We start from the raw sequence: 19,635 nt of genomic DNA, 5'->3' as shown, positions 1-19,635 counted from the left end.
TTGGAGAACAAAAAAATTAGTAGGTTTTGATTTTGAAATTGGGGCAAGATGCAAATGGAAGTTGAACTAGTAGAGATACAGCAGAAAAAAACTCGAGTTTACTTATATGGAATGGGCACACTATTCCAATTGCATACAGTAACATAAATAAATATGTATATAAGTAGACTACATTAAAAGTAGGTCAACTTTTGAGGAATTAGATTGCGTGATGTACAAAATCATACATTCATAAACTTGTTCTCAATTCATCCTTTCTAATGCAAGGTAATGTAGAGTTTGCATCTATCAAAACAACTGAAGCATTTGGCTACTGAACTAGATCATATCCTCTCTCCCTATTTTGTGTGTACAGAGTATGTTAACACATCTCCCTATTCTTCTGCACGTCCTTCCGTCGCCTCAGTTTTCACATGTCTCCCATACAGTTTTGGTACCTGCAGAGCACAGCTACTCAGTGAAGTCTGTAATACAAATAATAGAGAGATCAATTGCACACTATAACTGCTTTATTGAGCAAAGCTACTCAATCAGTCAAGTGTAATGGAGGACAAATGCAATATTGAGGGAGAATATGCAAAAGGAACTATAAAGTTGATATATATTGAACAAGCAAGCAGGAACTAGGATCAGGATAAGCAAGTGTTGCACGAATTAGGTTCACAGTAATTTAAAGTCTTATTAATAGTCATTCACTGTTTGCAGTGAAGTTTATGATGAAGAAAATAAGATACAAGGAAGTATTATTCTTTACAACTAAGATCCGAATAAATAAATTTTTACATGAATTAGGTTCAGTGTAAAGATTCAAGTCCTAGTTAGCAACCATTCTATGTTCAAATGAAATACAAGGAAGTATTATTTCCTTTACCTTGGTGTGTTCCGCGTCTTACACTATCTGGGATAGTAGGCCTTGTGACACGCACGCTGATGATTTCAATGCCGGGAGCATAATGCGCACTATCATCGTGAAGAGCTTCTCTCAGCTTTTCATCAATCTGAAAGAGTTTAATATATTGTTTTGTCAACAGAAACATATATAAATTAATCAATAGAAGAATGATATGGTTTTGGACGTTCGAAAAACTAATCAATCATTGCATAGAATAATACCAAACTATCTCCAATAATCATGTATACCAAACCTGATCAAAAACCTCTTCAATAGAATGTGAGCCGCAGAGCTTACTGATCTCTCTACGCACGACGACACACGTATATGAGCAGTAATACTGAGTCCCATAACTCCTTAATGTCTCATACACGTATTCTTTGCGAAGCCGGTTAACAACCTGAGAAAGGCATCCCAATCAATGCATTTACTGAGGACAATGAAAACTATTACTTCTCACAACATTAACAGAGTGGTACTATCTCATATCCCCAACCTCTATCTTCTCAATGTTAATCATGACATCATCTTTTGTACCGCATGGAATATCACAAAACTGCAAAGTTCATGACAGATGATTTTTAAATTTCAAGTATAATTAAACACAAAAAGACAACATCCCAACTTTGCAAAACTGTTATCACTGAATTACCTGATGAGTCTGAAGGGTCACTTGAATAGGTTCAAAGTATATCATAGGCAACTTGAGATGAACCCCTGAATTTAAAAAACAAAATGAGTCGAAGCAGCTAAAGTAAAGTCCTATGCAAGCAACAATTCTCAAAAGTATATTACCCGGATATGTAACAGTCTTAAGAAGAGTATCTCCTCTCCAATAAACCCCAACATGACCTTCCGGGACTTGGTGCAGAAAGGCTTCTAGCTGTGAATACAGCACATTCCACTTTTGAAGAAGTTAACATACTACTGAAATTCACTGGCTAGGCATAACAATCAGCACAATGTTCATGTAGTCCTGTCTATTACAGCCATCCAAGCCAATTCCAAATCCAACCGGAACTACGAAACTATCAAACTTCAGCTATGTTACGGTGTATAGTTCATCAAATTTACACTAATACACCTCATGCTTACCAAGAAACTAAGCATGAATTATATAACAAGAGGGAAGTGCACAATCAAACAGATAAGTTGATGAAATTCTATAGAAATTTAGGCATGGAGTGGAAATTGAGAGCAGAGGAATCAAATTAGAGCATCAACTAGTCCACCAAAATCAAACTCAAAACTGACAACAACATATATATATGATGAACATTTGTATTAGTGTATAACTAAATTCAACGAGTACAGAACAAGCTCGAAATCGAAACCCTAGCTAGCTCAATGCAATTAAAGATACAGTACAAATCGACGGCGAAAAACGAGTTCGATGGAAACGACGAAGACGAAAACTTAAGTCATTATTTTGAGAGCGAGGAGAGAGGAGAGTAAAACGTGTGAGAGGGGTTACCACAAACAAAATGACCATTAGATGGAAGAGGAAAGACGACTGGGCCGAGAAACCGCCGCCGCGGCGAGGCTGTGGAGCTCTTGCGTTCTGCTGCTGTAGATCCATGGCGGTTCGCTCACTCAGTGACTCGGTCACTCTCTCTCTCAGTGTACTGGCTTACCTATCACGCTTTTTGCTTTGTTTGTTTCCTTTCCTGTAATCGGGTTCAGCTATTTGAAGGACCAGCATATGGGTCGGGGAACCCGAATGTGTAGAGGGTTGCTGATTTCAACCGTTGGATGGGGTACACGTGGAGTATTACTGTAACATTGTGTGACGTTTCCCGCTCTTTCTATAACCCTATGAAAGATTTCTTTTCTTTTTTCTTCTTTTCTTGAGAAGAAAATAGACATTTTTCTAAAAATGTGAAAAGAAATAATTTGTTATCAATTTTTGACACATCACACCAATCAATTGAAACATCGACAAAATATTAGAAGGCAAAAATTAGTTTTTTTTTTATATAATTCAAATATCAATTTGGTCAAATTTATTTAAAAAATTAAATTATTAATCGAGATTCGCAAAGAGTTGGTGTTATTGTGTTAGAGCATAAGATTATTTATTGTTGTTTGTTCTGAAATTTGAAGTGGACCTTATAGCAAAAGATTAAGTTACTTTGAAAATTTTGTGCAGAGTCTTATCACTATACATTCAAGAACTTATTCTCCATTAATTTGTTCTACACTAATTTGTTCATCATATTTTCAAAAAAAAATTGTTCATCATTACAAATAATAGTCATACAAATGGTAATCGATGAAATTCCAATTTTGGTTACATATCCTTCCGCTACCTTCAACTAGACAGATCAAGAAGTTGTAGTAAGAGAACTACTGTGATACATATGGATAGACCACCTATATTCAAACTAACCGCTCACTTATTAAAGCGAGCCTATGACTATGGAGACATTAAGACATAGAACATAGGCCTAGCACCACATGAACCTATATTTTTCCCTTGCCCTTCAAGGTAGGGCTAGGAGATTTTGTCGAACACAATCTTTGTCCAGTCCATAGAGATATTGGGCCTAATAGCTTGGTGAAGTGGGCCTCACAGCTGCCCAAACTCTTAATGAAGAGCCCAAGCCCACGCTCTTCCTTCATTTTCAGTTTCTGGCTTATAGCATTGATAAGCCCATTACCAAGAGCCCTAAGGACCGGCCCAGCAGTTTGCCCTAGCCCATTTGGGCCCAAATCCAATATCCCTAAGGCAGCACCTCTGCCACCATCCACGCCATCTCCATCGCAGGTAAGCATGTCGTCGTTCACCCGGCCACTTGGACCACCGTCAAAGAGCAGCTTCATTACCCATGGAAACCAGGTAATCTCTAGCAGAACCCCCAAGAACTCCGCTCGGATTGGAGCCGAAAAGCAGTCCCTTCGTACTGATTTGGACACCCAGATCCATGGGCATCGCACCGTCGTTCGTGACATCTTCTGCAGCGCAGGGCAAGTTCCGCCCGTCACTACTGCCAACAACACAAGAATAGCATGGTGACGAGCCCCGTCCATCTGCTTCTCAGTCAACGACGGTAACGCCATTGAAGTCGCAGAGAGAGTGTGGGAGGTCTCCTGCAACCAGACTGTTTTGCCACCACCACCATAGCCCAGAACACCGCTGTCATGTCGAAACATTTGTGAATCGGGCCACCCCGACCTCAGGCCTCCATCGAGCAGAACACTATTCTTCCAGGAAGATGGTTTAACAATTGGCGAAACAGAAGGATTAATTAGGCCTATTCCTCGCAAAGGCAGATGGGAGGAAGAGGATCGGACCCAAATGCTTTGGGCTTGGAAGTCGGTCGGAACCGCCATTTGCATCACCGACATAGGAAGACGGCGTTAGAGTGAGTGAGAGAACTAGCGTTGCTAGAGAGAATAGGGTTTTCATACCTCTTTAATGGACTTCCGTAAATCCTCCACCAAAATCTCTTGAGAAGTGGTTGGATTGTTTTTAAGTTTTGATATATATAAAAAAAGCACATTAACGTTGCAAATATTTTGCTATGGTACGGCAAGGAAAATATCTCTCATAATCTTGTTTTCCTCTCCCTATTACATTAAGCAATAGCACATTTCCAACTAGAAAAGAAGGCAACACAAGTCAAAATCAGAAGTTTGCAACCAGAAGGAAAATTCTAAAGCATCCGTTTCAATTCTAACATCAGGCAATGTAGAGATTGCAACAAAAGAAGTTTCGCAGTCAGCTACAGAAACTAGATCATGTTCTCTCTCCCTATCCTGTGTGTTTAGAGTTTGTTTATACTTGATACCTATCATAAGCTAAAGCATTTCACATATTCAACTCCTGAATCTCTCTCAATATGCTGCATTTCCTTCCCTGGCCACATCTCCCGACAACTCTCTGGAAACCTTTAAGAAGTTCCCCAGCAACCTCTGATCCAAAACCATATTTGGTACCTGCAGAACAAAGCTACTGAGTAAAGTTTGTAATACAACCAACACACACATATGATCTAGATAGATAGATAGATAGATAGATAGACAGACCTTGTCCCCAAAGAAAACTTTCGTATTGTCAGCAATAGCCTCGATGAATTTGAGCTCAAGGAACTGCGGAGTAAGCTTCAGTCTGTTTGCTTCAGCCTCTTTTATGACTCTGAAATTGGGAGTAATACCATTAGTCACTTTGCAATCACAATATAATTTGTAAGCGGTGGGAAACTAGAAGGCATATATTACTTGTAGAAATCAGCATCTGCTGCACTCTTTTCCCGAGCAAGATACATGTCATTTTCAATTTCTTGCTGCCTCCTGGAACTGTCCTTCTCCATCAACTTTTGCTCCATGAGAATCTTACTCACATTGGCATTCTTCTCGGCTTCACTTATAGCTATCTTCTTCTTGGTTTCTGCCTCTTTCTCCACCACTCTCTGTCTCTCAATAGCAATTAGGACCTACACAGTAACAATCCAGAACACATGATATATTAACACATGTTGTAACTCTGGGAAAGGGATAACCTAAAATCTTATAACAAATTTATGCTTGTCAACATATGCATGTCTATTTGATACTCTAATGTTTGGGCATTAAGAACTATGCAGAGTAAAACTTGACTCACATAAGACTTGTCTCGCAATGAGTCAAATGTAAAGGACAAATGAATTATTTAGGAAAACAGTGCATAAAGGAATAAAATTGATAAAAAGCAGGAAGTAAGATCGGGATGAACAAATTATTCAACAAATTAGATTCAACGTAAAGATTCAAAGTCATACTGAGCAACCATCCATGTGCAAACGAAAACAAAGGATGAAACAAATTGATGAAATAGAAGGAAAGTATTCTTGTCTTTACCTTGGTACGTTGCTCCTCCATCTGCTCAAAGTTATGTCTTACACTATCTGGGATAGTCGGCTTTGTGACACGGACACTGAAAATTTCAATACCTGGAGCATAACGTGTGCAATCACCCTGAAGAGCTTCTTTCATCTTTTCATCAATCTGAAAGAGTTGAATATATTGTTTTGTCAACAGAAATTTATATCAATCAAGAAATAATGATATGGTTGTGGACATAACAAAAAGATAAACTAAGTTCAGTCCACATGTAATATATAACAAACTACCTCCATTAAAACATGTAGAATAAGTTAAGTACCAGAGGATCCTTAACAGCATTCAAGCTCAACAAACATGTACAACAGCACAGCACTAATATATCAACAGCTCATTCAAATCCAATGTAGAGCCCTACATATAGATTGCCTCACATGGGCCACAACACTCAGGTTTATATCAACAAGAAAAAGGAATACAACTATGAGCATATATGTATAGTTATTCAGATTGAGACACAGCATATGGTGCAACTCATATGCTTTCCGGTTTACCTGATCAAACACATCAATGTAGACATCTTGAAGTGAATGTGAGCTGCAGAACTGATTGATCTCATGATGAATTTTGTCATATATCCATGTACGGTCATACTTCACACCATAATTGAGAAGTGTCTCATATACAAATTCCTTGCGAAGCCGGTTAACAACCTGAAAAGGGCATCCCAATCAATGCATATAAACTGCGGATATTGCAAATTATTACTTCACATAACATTAACAGAGTGGTACCATCTCATATCCCCTACCTCTATCTTCTCAAAGTTAATCACGACACCCCCCTTTGTACCACATGGAATATCCTTCACCTAACAAATTTCACATGTTATGACCGATTGTTTCCAGTATAAGAATACAAAGACAAAATCCTCAAATCTTCAAAACTGTGATCACCAAATTACCTGATCAGTCTGAAGGGTCACTTGAACAGGCTCAAAGTCGGTTATCAGGGGAAGCTTGAGATGAAACCCTGAAATTTAAAGACTTAAAGTTAATCAGAAGCAGAAGGTAAAGTTAAAGTCCTATACAAGCAGCTGCTTAAACTAAATTACCTGGATCTGTAACAGTCTTCAGAAGAGCACCTCCTCTCCAATACACCCCAACATGACCTTCCGGAACTTGGTGCAGACCGCTGATTAACTGTAAATATGAGCAAATTCCAGTTTTTAACAATCTAACATACTACTGATTGAAGTTCACTACGTAGCATATCATAACAATTAGCAAAATCTTAGTTAAAAAATGTCAGTCCAATCTATTTCCAAATTCAACCGGAACTATAAACTATCTTATAGTCTATAGTGTCATCATATCTACAATCCAACACTTATACAACTCATGCTTACCAAGAACTTAATCATTAATGATAATAACAAGGGGAAAGTGCAAAATCAAACAGATAAGTTGATGAAAATCCACAGAAATTTAGGCATTAAGTTGAAATTGAGAGCGGTGACATGGAAATCAAACTAGAGCAACTACATAAGTGACAATAAATTGATCGATGAACAGTTGTATTGGTAATTAGATTCAAAGTAAAATGAACAAGCTTCAAATCAAAACCCTAGCTCAAATGCGATGGAAAAAATACAGTACAAATCGGACGGTGAAAAACGAGTTTGTTGAAAACGACGGAAACCTAGCCGGAGCTCTCAGAGCGACGAGAGTAGAGTAAACGTGTCAGAGGGGTTACCAAAGTGAAAATGGCGACGGCAACGAACAGGAAGAGAACGAAGCAAACGGCCGAGAAATCGCCGCCGCCGTCTTGATTCTGAGGCCGAGGGCGAGGCTGTGGAGCTGTTTGTCTCTGCTGCTGTGAGTCCATGGCGGTTCGCTCACTCTCTCTCTATGTTTGGGTCTCACGCTTTTTTCATTTCTTTCATTACATGAAATCGGATTCGGCTATTTAAAGGGCCAGCCCGTGGCTAGGTACGGAAGGTGAATCGGGTCATTACAGATTGACCGTTGGATAAAGCACAGGCTACACGTGGAACGTGTTGGAGAAACTGTTTTGTGAGGTTTCGCGCCTTTTATTTATTATTATTTTATTTTACTTTCTATATTTATTATTCTTATATTTTTTTTATATTTATCAAAAAGTTCAGACCAAAAATATATTTAACAAAGAACTTGTCACTAGTGAATTGTTAGCGGTTAGTTATTTGAAATAACCAATATCGTGAAGGATACCTGTTGAATTCGCACTAGCATCATGATATATATGAAGTGGGGCTTAAATTTGTCGTTTCTTTTAAAAATAAAAAATAATAAAAAAGTTACGAATTCAAACCAAATTTTTGATAAACGTGACAATTGCATATATTTAAGTAATAAGTAGTACATTCTCTCTAGACTCACTGGGGGTTTAGCTGGCCCGATGGTGCTCTTCTTAGGTTTCGAACCCAACATCATTTTTCTCCCTCAAGTCTTTTGATTCTCCGATCGTGACTCAAGATTTCTCATTTTCCTTTGTTTGTTTGAACTGAGATAGAATATTCAATATTGTCTTCCTCTCGGTTTTCGTCTCTGTGGTCTATGGCTTCCTCTTTTTAAGTCTATGTTATCTCGTGGTTGTCATCTTCTTGGATGATGGGGCGACATTCTAGTTTGATAACTCATTTCTTGATTCGATTTCGGGTGGTGGGATGGTTGGTCATGGTCGGTTTGTTGATAGAAATTAGTTGTTAATGTAGGGTCTAGCATAAATCGGTTTGATATGTTGATATTAACTAATGCTTCATTCCATTATGACTTTCTTCATATTTGGAGTAGACTCCTTAAGGCTGTGTATTGGCGAAGTAAATTGTGGTCTTGGCAGCGTTTCTAGTATAGTCGGTGATGCAAGTGGTTCGTGTAAGTTGAAATTGAACAATTACAAGCATATATTCAGCATAACAATTACGGTTACCAATAGAGCAAGTAATTAGTTTCATATTCCCTGTTAAATATATTTATTGTATGAATCAAATGAATATATTGAGAAACCTAAATAGTTTGAATCAAGCACTAAAATATCGAACCACTGCAAGTGGCTTAGTGGTTCTTGCCTAGTTGGGTGTGCTCCCCAACCTAGGTTCGAACCCCGAAGCTGTCAAAGTGGCGAGGCACTGTGCTGCAATGCACAGTTGGAGCATTTCACATGCGCCGAAGGGGTTTATCTTGGGCCTAGGAAGCCTTTGGGTTCCCCTTGACAAAGTCAAAAAAAAAAAAAAAAAAAAAAGCACTAAGATATCGGAATATACAGGCATTATTGTGATTACAATTACCTTTTATGGGAGGGCATTGTCTTGCCCCATAGATAGACAGCACACATAGAGGTACATAAGATCTATATTTGAGATGGCTTCATCAGTTTCAACAAGTATACACTTTGTTCTAAGGATTTACATATTTGTTTCTCTACAATTATATATGCATGTGTATGTGTGAGTGCAATATGTGTGTTTGTGTCTTATATGCAATTGTATTAGTGTTTCAGATTTGCACTTTCAGTTTGAGCATCTAGGAGTTTAGTTGTGGCTGATTGGATCCTTTTCTTTATTCAGCAAGGAATCCTCTCTAATAACCAAGGATTGTCTAATCCTTTGTTGACAAATTTGAGATGCTCGGAACAATAAAATCTTCAACAATGCTCTGACTCATCCCAACAAGATTGTTCATGCTGCTGCTTTGATTGGCTCCAATTATATGAGACATAATCCCACTCCTTTGAAGGCACATCAGGCTTCTTCATCTACTATTCGATGGGGGCGGAACAATTAGAAGATTCTCTAGAAGAAATACGGGGTTCCGCTTATGGCGGCAACATGCTATGGGGTGGTGGTCCCACTTATGGGGTCAAATCAATACGTTATAAGAAGAAATATTTGAATATAAATCTCATCGATTTCATAAGTATCATACCAAATCCATCAATCGAATCACTTTTTCGAGAAATACGAGACATCTAAGTCATACAAGTAAAGAGATTTATACATTGATAAGAAAAAGAAAAAACGTGAACGGTGATTGGATTGATGATAAAGAAAGAGAATTATTGATTCAGTTCTCCACCTTAACGACAGAAAAAAGGATTGATCAAATTCTATTGAGTCTGACTCATAGTGATCATTTATCAAAGAATGACTCTGGTTATCAAATGATTGAACAACCGAGAGCAATTTACTTACGAGGTGGAAGAACATATATTGACTATTTATACCGGAACGAACGGTTATCTTGATTCATTAGAAATTGGACAGGTAAGGAAATTTCTTGTTGAGTTACGTACTTATTTAAAAACAAATAAACCCCAGTTCCAATAAATCATATCTTCTACCAAAACATTTACCGAGGAAGCGGAAACCCTTTTGAAAGAAGCTATTCAGGACCAGATGGAACGTTTTCTACTTCAGGAACAAGTATAAAGAAAGTGATTACTTTGAATGTTGATCAATCTTTCTATTAATTAGAAAATCAATCTTTCTATTAATTAGAAGCTTTCTGTATAATCTTTAGAATATGCTTTTCTATTATGATCTTATGACTTTATAGTTTCTAATAAACTTTATTATTTATTATCAATTCTAAATTTAATAAATAACTAATTTTTATATATTAATTTATAAAACGTTATCCTTAATATAAAGATAAAAACGAAAATTAAGCTCAACTTTAACGACTCGGTCAAACTCCATAACAATGCGGCTGCGGGTTTCATCATTAAAAATTCAAATGGCCGGGCTCCCTTTACTTGTTGGAGCTCACAATCTCAGCATCTGCAATGTCCCTAGCTATTGCCTAGGGCAGTGCTCTAAACTCTAAAGGACGGACTTATTCATGCTCTCCATAAAAACATCACCATAATTCAAGTAGCAGGGGACTCTATGTTGATCATCAACTATATTAACAACTCCTGTGAAACTCCATAGCACCTCAAACCCTTGGTTCGAGACATTAGGAGTTAGCTTCAAGATTTGAAGTTATCATTTTCTCCCATGTTCTTCAAGAGGCTAATTTTACTGCGAATGCTATCACTTCTATTTAGAACATGAAATGTTGTGGATGCTATTTGGTCATAGTCTCTCTAATTCAAAATTTTAGATTAATTCCATCCTGCGCGCTGCCTACCCCGCATTTTGTGTTTTAATTTATTTGTCTTCTACAAAAAAAAAAAAAAAAAAAAAAAAAATTACAAAGAGAATGAAAATGAATATTGGCTATTGACTTTACTCTGCATTGCTGATTTGCTGCATCGACTTCACCCTTTTCCGACGACTTAAAGTGGTGAAGTCCAAACGCACCGTTTTGACAAGGAGTCCCGCTCCACTTCCCTGGATATGGATAGAGTATTGCATTCAAACCTCACCCGCAGGTGAAGAAATATGTTAACACTCACAGCCAGCTCTCTCCCCATTCGCACCGCTTCCGCAATCCAAAGGGGTCTACTCACTGTTCGCTCCGACGCATTCCCTTCTTTCCTTCCCAAAGAAGTCGAGAACATCAAAGACCCATTTGCCCGGAAACTCGCTACACGAATAGAAAGGCTTCCCGTAACTCCACCCATCACCCATTTCTTCAATTTTGTTTTCCGGGTAACTTTAGTAATTGTTTCTTTTCTTTTGGGCAATGACTGATTGCCAACATTAACATTCAGGTTAGTTTTGGTGAGAATTGTGTGATGAGTAGCTGTGTGAAGCCGTTGGTACAGAGCGAGACGAGTCCGGTGGTTCTTCTCCATGGTTTTGATAGGTAACTAGTACATGCAAGAAGTTGACACCATTGTTTGAGATGATATGTGTGATCTTTGGATTTCACTGTTTCTTATTCTTCAGCTCCTGTTTAGAATGGAGATACACTTATCCATTGCTTGAGGAAGCTGGCCTCGAGACTTGGGCTGTTGACATTCTTGGTTGGGGTTTCTCTGATTTAGGTTGGTTTGTCTAATTGTTTGGGATTTGTTTAATTGCTTTCTCCTTTATGTTTGATTGCAATTTTTGTATTGTATGTGCTAGAAAGACTCCCCCCATGTAATGTGGCCTCGAAGCGAGACCATTTTTTTCAGGTACAATTTCGCTTTGCTTGAATCCTCCTGTCTTCGGTATTGTATTCTATTTTAGTGAAGACAACACAACATTAGGCCTGTTGCTATGGTCATTAGACTCTATTTTAATCTGTTGATGAGAGACTAATAATGATTTGTTCATGACAGCTTTGGAAGTCCTACATTAAAAAGCCAATGATATTGGTTGGACCAAGCCTCGGTGCTGCTGTTGCAATTGACTTTGCAGCCAGCTATCCAGAAGCAGTAAGTGCTTTCCGGTGTTTGATATTGGAATTCGGCTCTATAAATTCAGTAGGAATGAAATTCAAGTGGTACATTGAAGAGGGTGTTATAGTTAGTGTTTCTAAGTTTAATGAAAGTTGAAAGTTTTCACATCTTCTTTTCAGGTTGAAAGGCTAGTTTTGATTGATGCAAGTGTGTATACAGAAGGCACCGAAAATCAACCAACCTTGTCTAAAATGTTAGCCTATGCTGGAGTGAGTGTTTCTCAGTAGTCACTAATTTCAAATCCCTTGTTGCTGGATTTCATCATTGAAATGACCACATACACTTTCGTGACACAGGCATATATATTGAAGAGTTTCCCTTTGCGCTTCTATGTAACCTTTTTGTGCTTCACTGGCATATCATTGAGTACCAGCCTAGATTGGACAAATGTAAGGGTTTATGCAATTTCTTACTTTTAAAACTGTTAGGATTTTTCGGGGCTGAAGAGATCCTAATGCTGTTGTTTCCTTATCTAGATTGGCCGCTTGCATTGCCGGTTTCCTTGGTGGGAGGATGCACTTGTGGATTTCATGATGAGTGGGGTGTACAATGTTAGTGCCCAGATAGAACAGGTAGTCAATTTTATTCTTCATTGGAGTTTGACAATTGCTTTAAAATTTCAATCGTGCATATAGGAAAGAGGAACCCTTACCTTATATGCCAAGATGAATAGTTAATGTTTAACTTCAATTTTATTCTTGCTTGGTATTCGAAGTTACTTTTATCCCAGTGCCAAATATGAGTTTTCCTGTTGAAAACATGATTCAAGTCTGAGGAACGAGGGATCGTACTTCCATAAATAACTAAATATTTTTTCAAGATGAATAAAATCAATTAATCGTTTGGTCAGTTTGATTGGATAATGTTTTTTTTTCTTTTTCTCCTCTCTTGCACATGTACCACCGAAAGTGAAGAACAAGAAGTCTTATGCTATAGTCTAGGTTCTGTTCATTTTAGAATGTCCAAAACTTGTTCTTTGTTTGGTAATTCTCTCTACATTATGGTTGGCAGGTAAAGCAGAGGACACTTATCATATGGGGCGAGGAAGACCAGATCATTAGCAACAAGCTTGGAGTGGTAATACTTTTCTCCTTTCTATAGGCATAATAAATGAACCATCATGTCTGTTCAAGAATACCTGGAAACAACTCTCCTTACATTCTAAGAGATACTTGATAGTGCAAAGTTTTTCTTTCGAGTATTTCATCTTTCCACAATTTTGCAATCCTTGACTATTGAATAATTGTCTAATTGTTTATACATTATGATGCAGAGATTGCACTCTGAACTGCCAGATGCAATTATACGACAAATACCAGATTGCGGACACATTCCTCATGTAGAAAGGCCGAGCTCTGTTGCGAAAATGATTCTGGAATTTGTTCGAGAAGCTCAGTACAAAGAGGTTGAATATAGTACTCAATTCTGAAGGTTTCCTTTTCATCTCCGCTTTGTTGATATTGAGCATAGTTGTTTTGAACCTCACCATTTCATGGGATTCACCCTGTCCTATATTTTATAAATTTGGCAAATCTTGAATCGTTCATCCATGATACTGAAGTGACAACCATCTTTTCTAACATAGCAAGGTATATGATTCAAGTACGAATGCATACTTGTCTAAGCTCATAAAAATATTAGTTCCCGACATACGGATCATATTCAGACTCCTCATTAGCTGATGAACCAAGTTGTAGTTTTTACTAGCATACAACTGCAATTCTGGACTGGGAATTATCTTCATTAGTGTTTATTGGTTGAGAATCGTTTTTGAAGAAGCTGAATGGATTTTCATGGCCCTATAGACACTATTCTGTGATGGTCGGCTTCAGATTCTTTTCACAACTATTCAGGGACCATTGGGAATTTGCCAATTTGGTAGAAGCCTCTATTTTTTGATCTTATCTATGAGGGTTCATACTCTTTGTTGCATTAAGTCCATAGTTCAACATTGGGTGAAAAGTAAGACCAAAAAACACAGTGGATTTGGGTGTCAGGATTGGAATGATTGTTGTCTCAGATTATGTCATTACTTCAACGTGTGAAGGTTTATGGCTGTATATGGTTGGTGGGTAGTTCACGAGTCTTCATCTCTCAAAGGTCCAATGCTCTAGTCATAAACAAAATTAGTTACATAGAGGTTTTATTTTAGTCATCTATTTATTAAGATTGTTTTCCACCTTTTCGGCCATGCATCACGTCAAAGAATAATTCTGTTTGGATTTTTGACCGGCGAGCTCGTTGTAGCCGTATATATCCATGAAAATCTGCTTCACGCATAAACTGGCTCACAAACTAGGAAAAAGCGAACACTAATAGCAAGAAAGTCCAACATGTTTTCGTTCCCCTTATTGGCTTGATAATTCATTTTCTTAGCAAAACAAAATAAGAGAGACATTGAGTAGATTAGTCTTGATTAGGGATTCGATTGTAACAAAAGAAGAAAAGAATTGTCATCTTTGATTAGTGATTTACAGTCTTCAGATTTTAACACTCGCTCTCCATTTTAAGTGTCGGAAGAAGAGTTGGCTCTCCACTTCCCTTATTTCTTCAAAAACGATCGCGCGCTAACTTACAGTTGGTCTAGTAATACTTTTTGTATAACGTTCGATGGAGTCATATGTCAAATTATCCTGTTTGAACTCAAAACTTCATCGTGGTCAGATTGAGTCGTGTAAAATCAAAAATCTATACAGCTACCAACTTTGAAAGATTGATGTGACCTAAACCCCAAGTCGAGAACCATCTGCCTCAAGTCTCTTTTCTTCTTTTCCTCCATTTGGCCCCTTTGCCATTGTTTGGTGCACAGAGAAATTTGGAGATAATATATAGTAACTTCATTATGGATTAAGTTAACATGGTCACAATGAAACATCATTCTCCATGTTAACATCGCCAATGAAAGAAAATGAGAAAAAGAGGCAACAGAAATGCCACACACATCCATCGAAATATATAATAACAGCAATGCTAGAATAGAGTAGTTCCATTAAATTAAAAAATACGGGCTCTGGCTCTCATTCATACATATACAAAATCTAAAAAGAAAGATTAGGTTCTTCTATACCCCCACAGAGCACTAGCAGTCATATATCATCACCACTCAAAATGGGAATCAAATTCCCCATCTTTTTCACGTTGGAGCAAGAAAAACAAAGAAGAAAAAGAAAACCCTAATGGGATTTGCCTCTGCACAGCCCCCAAATGTCATATCATATTACATCCCTACCCATCATAACCATTCCGAATCCTGAAGTGGTAAACTCTCATCCACACATCGAATCCCACCAATCAATATCAACCCCACAGCAACAAAAACACTGAAAAGGAGAAAGCTGCTGCTGCTGCGATGAAGTGAGGAGCCATATCAGGGCTTGAATCAGTGAGTGAACTCCCTGTTGGGCTTATTCCAAAGACTGAGGGAGTTGTACTGGGGGTTGTTGTGCCTGTGGTTGGAGTCGTCGTGCCGCCGGTGGTTGGAGTTGTGGTTGGGGTTGTGCCTGTGGTTGGAGTTGTGCTTGGAGTAGTGGTGGTTGAGTTTGTGGTGGAATTACTGCACAAAATAGTAAGAACAACAAAATCATCATGTAAAATGTGTAAAAGCATGCACTGATTCATTGAATATGGAATTTTAAATCCCCTAAAAATTAGCAATGCTTTAAGGTAAAAGCAAAGGCCAAAGGGGAAGGGAACCTAATTTGGTGGAAAATATAATCTTTCTTAAGTAATAGAGTGACAATGCAGTGAACATATGTGAAGCTGAGGAATTGAATATGTGGGAGAACAAAGAACTAATGAGGTATCTACTTCATGTCTTCTCCTTCATGACAGCTCAACATATGTGACTTTTCTTAATCACCGTCCAAAACTGCTCATTAACCGGCCACTTCAAATTTTACTTCAGGCAAAACCCATTTCAAATCTACCAATTAAGGATTACAAGGTGCAAGTCCAAATTGAAAGGTTGCACACTTGCACCTACCTATCATCAAACCCATTTAATTGCACACAAGCAAACAGAGGGGATTGATATTCTTGACATTGACAATAGAATTTCTATCAGGGACTTGCAGATAGAAACTTTTGGCAGAGGTAGATCCCCATATATTTCATCCCCAATTTTTATTTTTTATTTTAATCCAAAGTCAAGATTCAATATCAGACAAAGTACTAAAACACATACCTGCCACTTGCAGGATAAACACAACTGGAACTCGTGGCTGTTGATCACCAAGAACAAAAACAAATACAAGATCAGTAACTAAGATCAAGAAAAACAAAGAACTATATGAATAAACTGGTAAGGAGCAACTACTTACTAGTTGGAGGAGTTTGGCTAATAGTGGCAGCTCCTGCAAAGTCACAGCTCATTTGGGTTTGACCCTTCTTCTGGAAATAGCTATTAACAGCCCAGTTGCAGTGGTCTTTGACTGTGTTGGGGTTGTAACACGCACCGTTTTGAATGATTGGTGTACAGTCAGCTCCAGCTCCACAAGCATAGTCCAGTGCCTTCTGAAGAGCAGCATCACCAACCCCATCTTTACATATGCAATAAGTAGCACCTATTCCACAAAACCCAGAACAAGAACATCAGTTTCATTGACCCTTGTTCTCAAATTGAAAAAGAAAGACAGAAACTTTCAGAATCAAATTGAAGCAGAACAGAAGAAAGATTGAAACTTTGATGGAAATAAAGGTTTGTGATGGTCTGCAACCTTCACATCAGCAATAATAAAATCAAAGTTTATGAAAAGCAGCAAAATCAAGGAGCTTGAGCTTACTTGAATGCCCAGTGAGGGCCAAGAAAAGCACTATATATACTAAAGCAGCCATGATTGAAGCTCAGATTGTAGGTGAAATTTGAGAGAGAGTAGTAAATGGGATTCTTTAAGAGGGTTGAATGGTTTTTTTTGAGAGAGAGAGAGAGAGAGAGAAGAAGGTATTGTGGAGAACGGAGAATGGAGAACTCTTGCAGAATATCAATAATATGAGAAGGACGGTGGGTATCTGTAATTGTTGTGCTTTATAAACCTTTTTTTAATTGAGTTTGTTTTATACATGATGTGGCCAAATCCTATTTTATACTATACTGTAATCACTGTATTGTTTTTCTGACCCTTCAAACGGTCTTAAACTCATCTGGGTGGTTAAGAGTTAACTCTCAGATGGTTTATCTCGGGTTGGTGCTCCTCTATGGGATACCCCACCATGGAGGTTCATGGAGATCTGTTTTGGGATGTGTTGTCTGACTTGTCTCAGTGTGTGGGTTTGCTTTGATTGAAGGCATCAAAGCATCAGCGTCATTATATCTGTTGGATGCATGGCTTTTCCCAGAAATGATCATTTACTTTTTTGGGTGGATCACGCATCACTGAATTGCTTCTTTCTTCTTCCTTGACTTGTTTCATTCCAAGTTTGTAACTACAATCAATACCAATATAAAAGCTTTGAGCTTTAAAGCTATATAGAAAACTAGACCTATGTGATGATAGATCATCCCAGCTGTATTTTTTTTTTAATGCGAATCATCATCCCAGCTGTTGAACCTAAAGCCTTTTCTATTGTCCTTTCCCATCTAAACCTTGATATGCAAATATTGACTCGAGAACATTAGAGCCGAAGAGCATAGTAGAAAGACGTACTTCACACTAAACAAATACACGGTATATTAAAGGGGAATGAAATCCAAACTCTCCATTTTACGATCCACGTACACTCCATTCTTTTTTTTTAAAAAACTTAAATTTTGTCTTTTATATAAATTTCTACTTAAAAAAAGAAAGGATGAGTGTGGATTTATAACTATATATGACCAAGAGTAATATTAGTTAAACACGTTGTGCTATAGTTGATCGTCCATGCACGTATGAACAAGTTTTCGTAGTCGACAGTTTTGATTGTTCCCGTAATTGTCAAAAGCAGAATTTCTATGAGTTTACACGTACAAATGACTAATCTTAACATTTTATTTTAACACTAGTAAAAAATAAGTATTGATCGACATGATGAAAATTCGATCATTACATCACTTTTATAATAAACCTAATGAGTTAGGCATGTGATAGATCCAATAAAACCTACCCAAGGCCAACATTTCACTCATTATGTTTCTATTGTGATTCTTGGTTGAGCTTAATTAGCTTCTTCTCTCTCAATTGTTTGGGTGCATATACTCAAATGTTTGTACAGCTTGGCTAGTCTATTCTTATAAACTCCACACAGAAAAAGAAACTACTAACTTTCTACAGAAAGTGTTTCGTCGGTGCTAGACAACAAATGCTGATCAGTAAGATCAACACCTAACACTAGTAACGTAGTGGAAAAATGATATCTCTAGGGTTAAGTAATTGAACCTCTCTATTATTTTTGATGGGTCATGCAAGCCACCGTTTTTAGGTGGTGCCAAAAGGAAAAACACTAGCAAGGAATCAAGGATTCTTTGGAGGTCTTCTGTGGACATTGCTTTTAGGTGGCTTTTGTTTCATGAGTCTCTAAAGAGCAGCTTTGATTGGGGACTTGAAATTCCTACCCAAGCTCAAAAGAGAATAATTGGACCACAGAAAAACAAAGGTAAGATGCTTCATCTTTCTAGTTTCTTATGGAATGGAACCTTCAATTATAAAGGTTACAGTGAAATCAAAGTCTACCTTTGCTACCTTAGCTGCTATTAGCTTATGACCATTCTTCCTATACACACCGCACCGCCACTTGGGAAAGAAACACATTTTTATTAAGGAAATTCAGGCCGAGATTGAAAAGAACAAAAGAAAAACACAAAAGGGTTTTGGAAGGTTAGGACCCAAAAAAGGTGTGATAATTTGATCTTCACCAACATCCAACCATGTGATGATGTTCTCATCTAACTGTTTAGTAAACTTGATCTGTTTGGCTCCACCACACAGCCAATTCCCTCTTGGCCTCTTTTTGGGTAAGCATTCCTCTTGGCTCTTGCCCTCTTATTAAGTGCCTAACTGAGTATGGATATACAAAGCTTGCGAAACACTACTTTTACTTATTACTTATGCAAGGTTGTTGACGTTTATGTTTTAGCTTCCAAACTTTTATAAACGTAATCGTGAAATTCACATATCTAGTAGTTGAGAGTATATATTTCCACAATCAATATCATGACTTTGAGAGAAATCTCAGTCTACTTGTAGAATGTACAAACCCTAACCGGAGTTCACTGAAGCCAAGAAATGGTTATATAAACTTGTAGAATGTACACACAATTTCATGTGATAAAAGGTGTTGGGTCACTCATGCTTGGTAAAGGTTTGAGATTAGCAACGTCTTCAGCTTATGAAAATCTGTATTGGGCCTTTCAAAAAAGAAAATATGTATTGGGCCTCAAAGTTGGACCCTAGTAAAGCCATCTATCAAAATATTGAAACCCATTGCGAGGTTCAGGGCGCCAAGAATCTCATCCTCATGAACAGACGAAATTGCCACTACATTTCCAGATAACATCTAAACTGCCCTTACAGATAGCGAAATTACCTTTCCACCCTCCCTTGATCGCCACTGAGCTTCGTCACAGACCTTAAAAC

The 19,635-nt window shown here is 37.8% G+C and overlaps 4 protein-coding genes across 4 annotated transcripts; 1 reads left to right on the top strand and 3 right to left on the bottom strand.

The window, feature by feature from the left end:
• Positions 1-212: 212 nt before the first annotated feature.
• LOC133707980 (uncharacterized) lies at positions 213-2,534 on the bottom strand. The gene is made up of 7 exons (XM_062133436.1): positions 2,367-2,534; positions 1,688-1,775; positions 1,545-1,609; positions 1,389-1,448; positions 1,146-1,292; positions 872-998; positions 213-437 (listed from the first exon to the last, which is right to left on the bottom strand). Exons 1-7 carry the CDS (start codon positions 2,469-2,471, stop codon positions 403-405), a joined length of 627 nt encoding a protein of 208 aa, XP_061989420.1. The 5' UTR covers positions 2,472-2,534; the 3' UTR covers positions 213-402.
• A 2,007-nt stretch (positions 2,535-4,541) lies between these two features.
• LOC133709939 (uncharacterized) lies at positions 4,542-7,644 on the bottom strand. The gene is made up of 9 exons (XM_062135900.1): positions 7,469-7,644; positions 6,828-6,915; positions 6,678-6,745; positions 6,525-6,584; positions 6,268-6,426; positions 5,732-5,878; positions 5,114-5,328; positions 4,922-5,030; positions 4,542-4,831 (listed from the first exon to the last, which is right to left on the bottom strand). The coding sequence occupies exons 1-9, from the start codon at positions 7,598-7,600 to the stop codon at positions 4,730-4,732; spliced, it is 1,080 nt and encodes a 359-aa protein (XP_061991884.1). The 5' UTR covers positions 7,601-7,644; the 3' UTR covers positions 4,542-4,729.
• A 3,373-nt stretch (positions 7,645-11,017) lies between these two features.
• On the top strand, positions 11,018-13,633 carry LOC133710009 (alpha/beta hydrolase domain-containing protein VTE7). Its single transcript, XM_062135980.1, has 10 exons — positions 11,018-11,306; positions 11,411-11,505; positions 11,589-11,686; positions 11,769-11,818; positions 11,966-12,061; positions 12,205-12,294; positions 12,382-12,474; positions 12,562-12,657; positions 13,097-13,162; positions 13,359-13,633. Exons 1-10 carry the CDS (start codon positions 11,139-11,141, stop codon positions 13,512-13,514), a joined length of 1,008 nt encoding a protein of 335 aa, XP_061991964.1. The 5' UTR covers positions 11,018-11,138; the 3' UTR covers positions 13,515-13,633.
• A 1,420-nt stretch (positions 13,634-15,053) lies between these two features.
• On the bottom strand, positions 15,054-17,098 carry LOC133710807 (PLASMODESMATA CALLOSE-BINDING PROTEIN 3). Its single transcript, XM_062136935.1, has 4 exons — positions 16,867-17,098; positions 16,405-16,647; positions 16,269-16,305; positions 15,054-15,638 (listed from the first exon to the last, which is right to left on the bottom strand). Exons 1-4 carry the CDS (start codon positions 16,916-16,918, stop codon positions 15,383-15,385), a joined length of 588 nt encoding a protein of 195 aa, XP_061992919.1. The 5' UTR covers positions 16,919-17,098; the 3' UTR covers positions 15,054-15,382.
• Between the last annotated feature and the right edge of the window lie 2,537 nt (positions 17,099-19,635).

This window comes from Rosa rugosa, chromosome 5, assembly GCF_958449725.1.
Source record: "Rosa rugosa chromosome 5, drRosRugo1.1, whole genome shotgun sequence".
Classification (NCBI taxonomy): domain Eukaryota; kingdom Viridiplantae; phylum Streptophyta; class Magnoliopsida; order Rosales; family Rosaceae; genus Rosa; species Rosa rugosa.
This window is presented reverse-complemented; position numbering and strand designations above follow the sequence as displayed.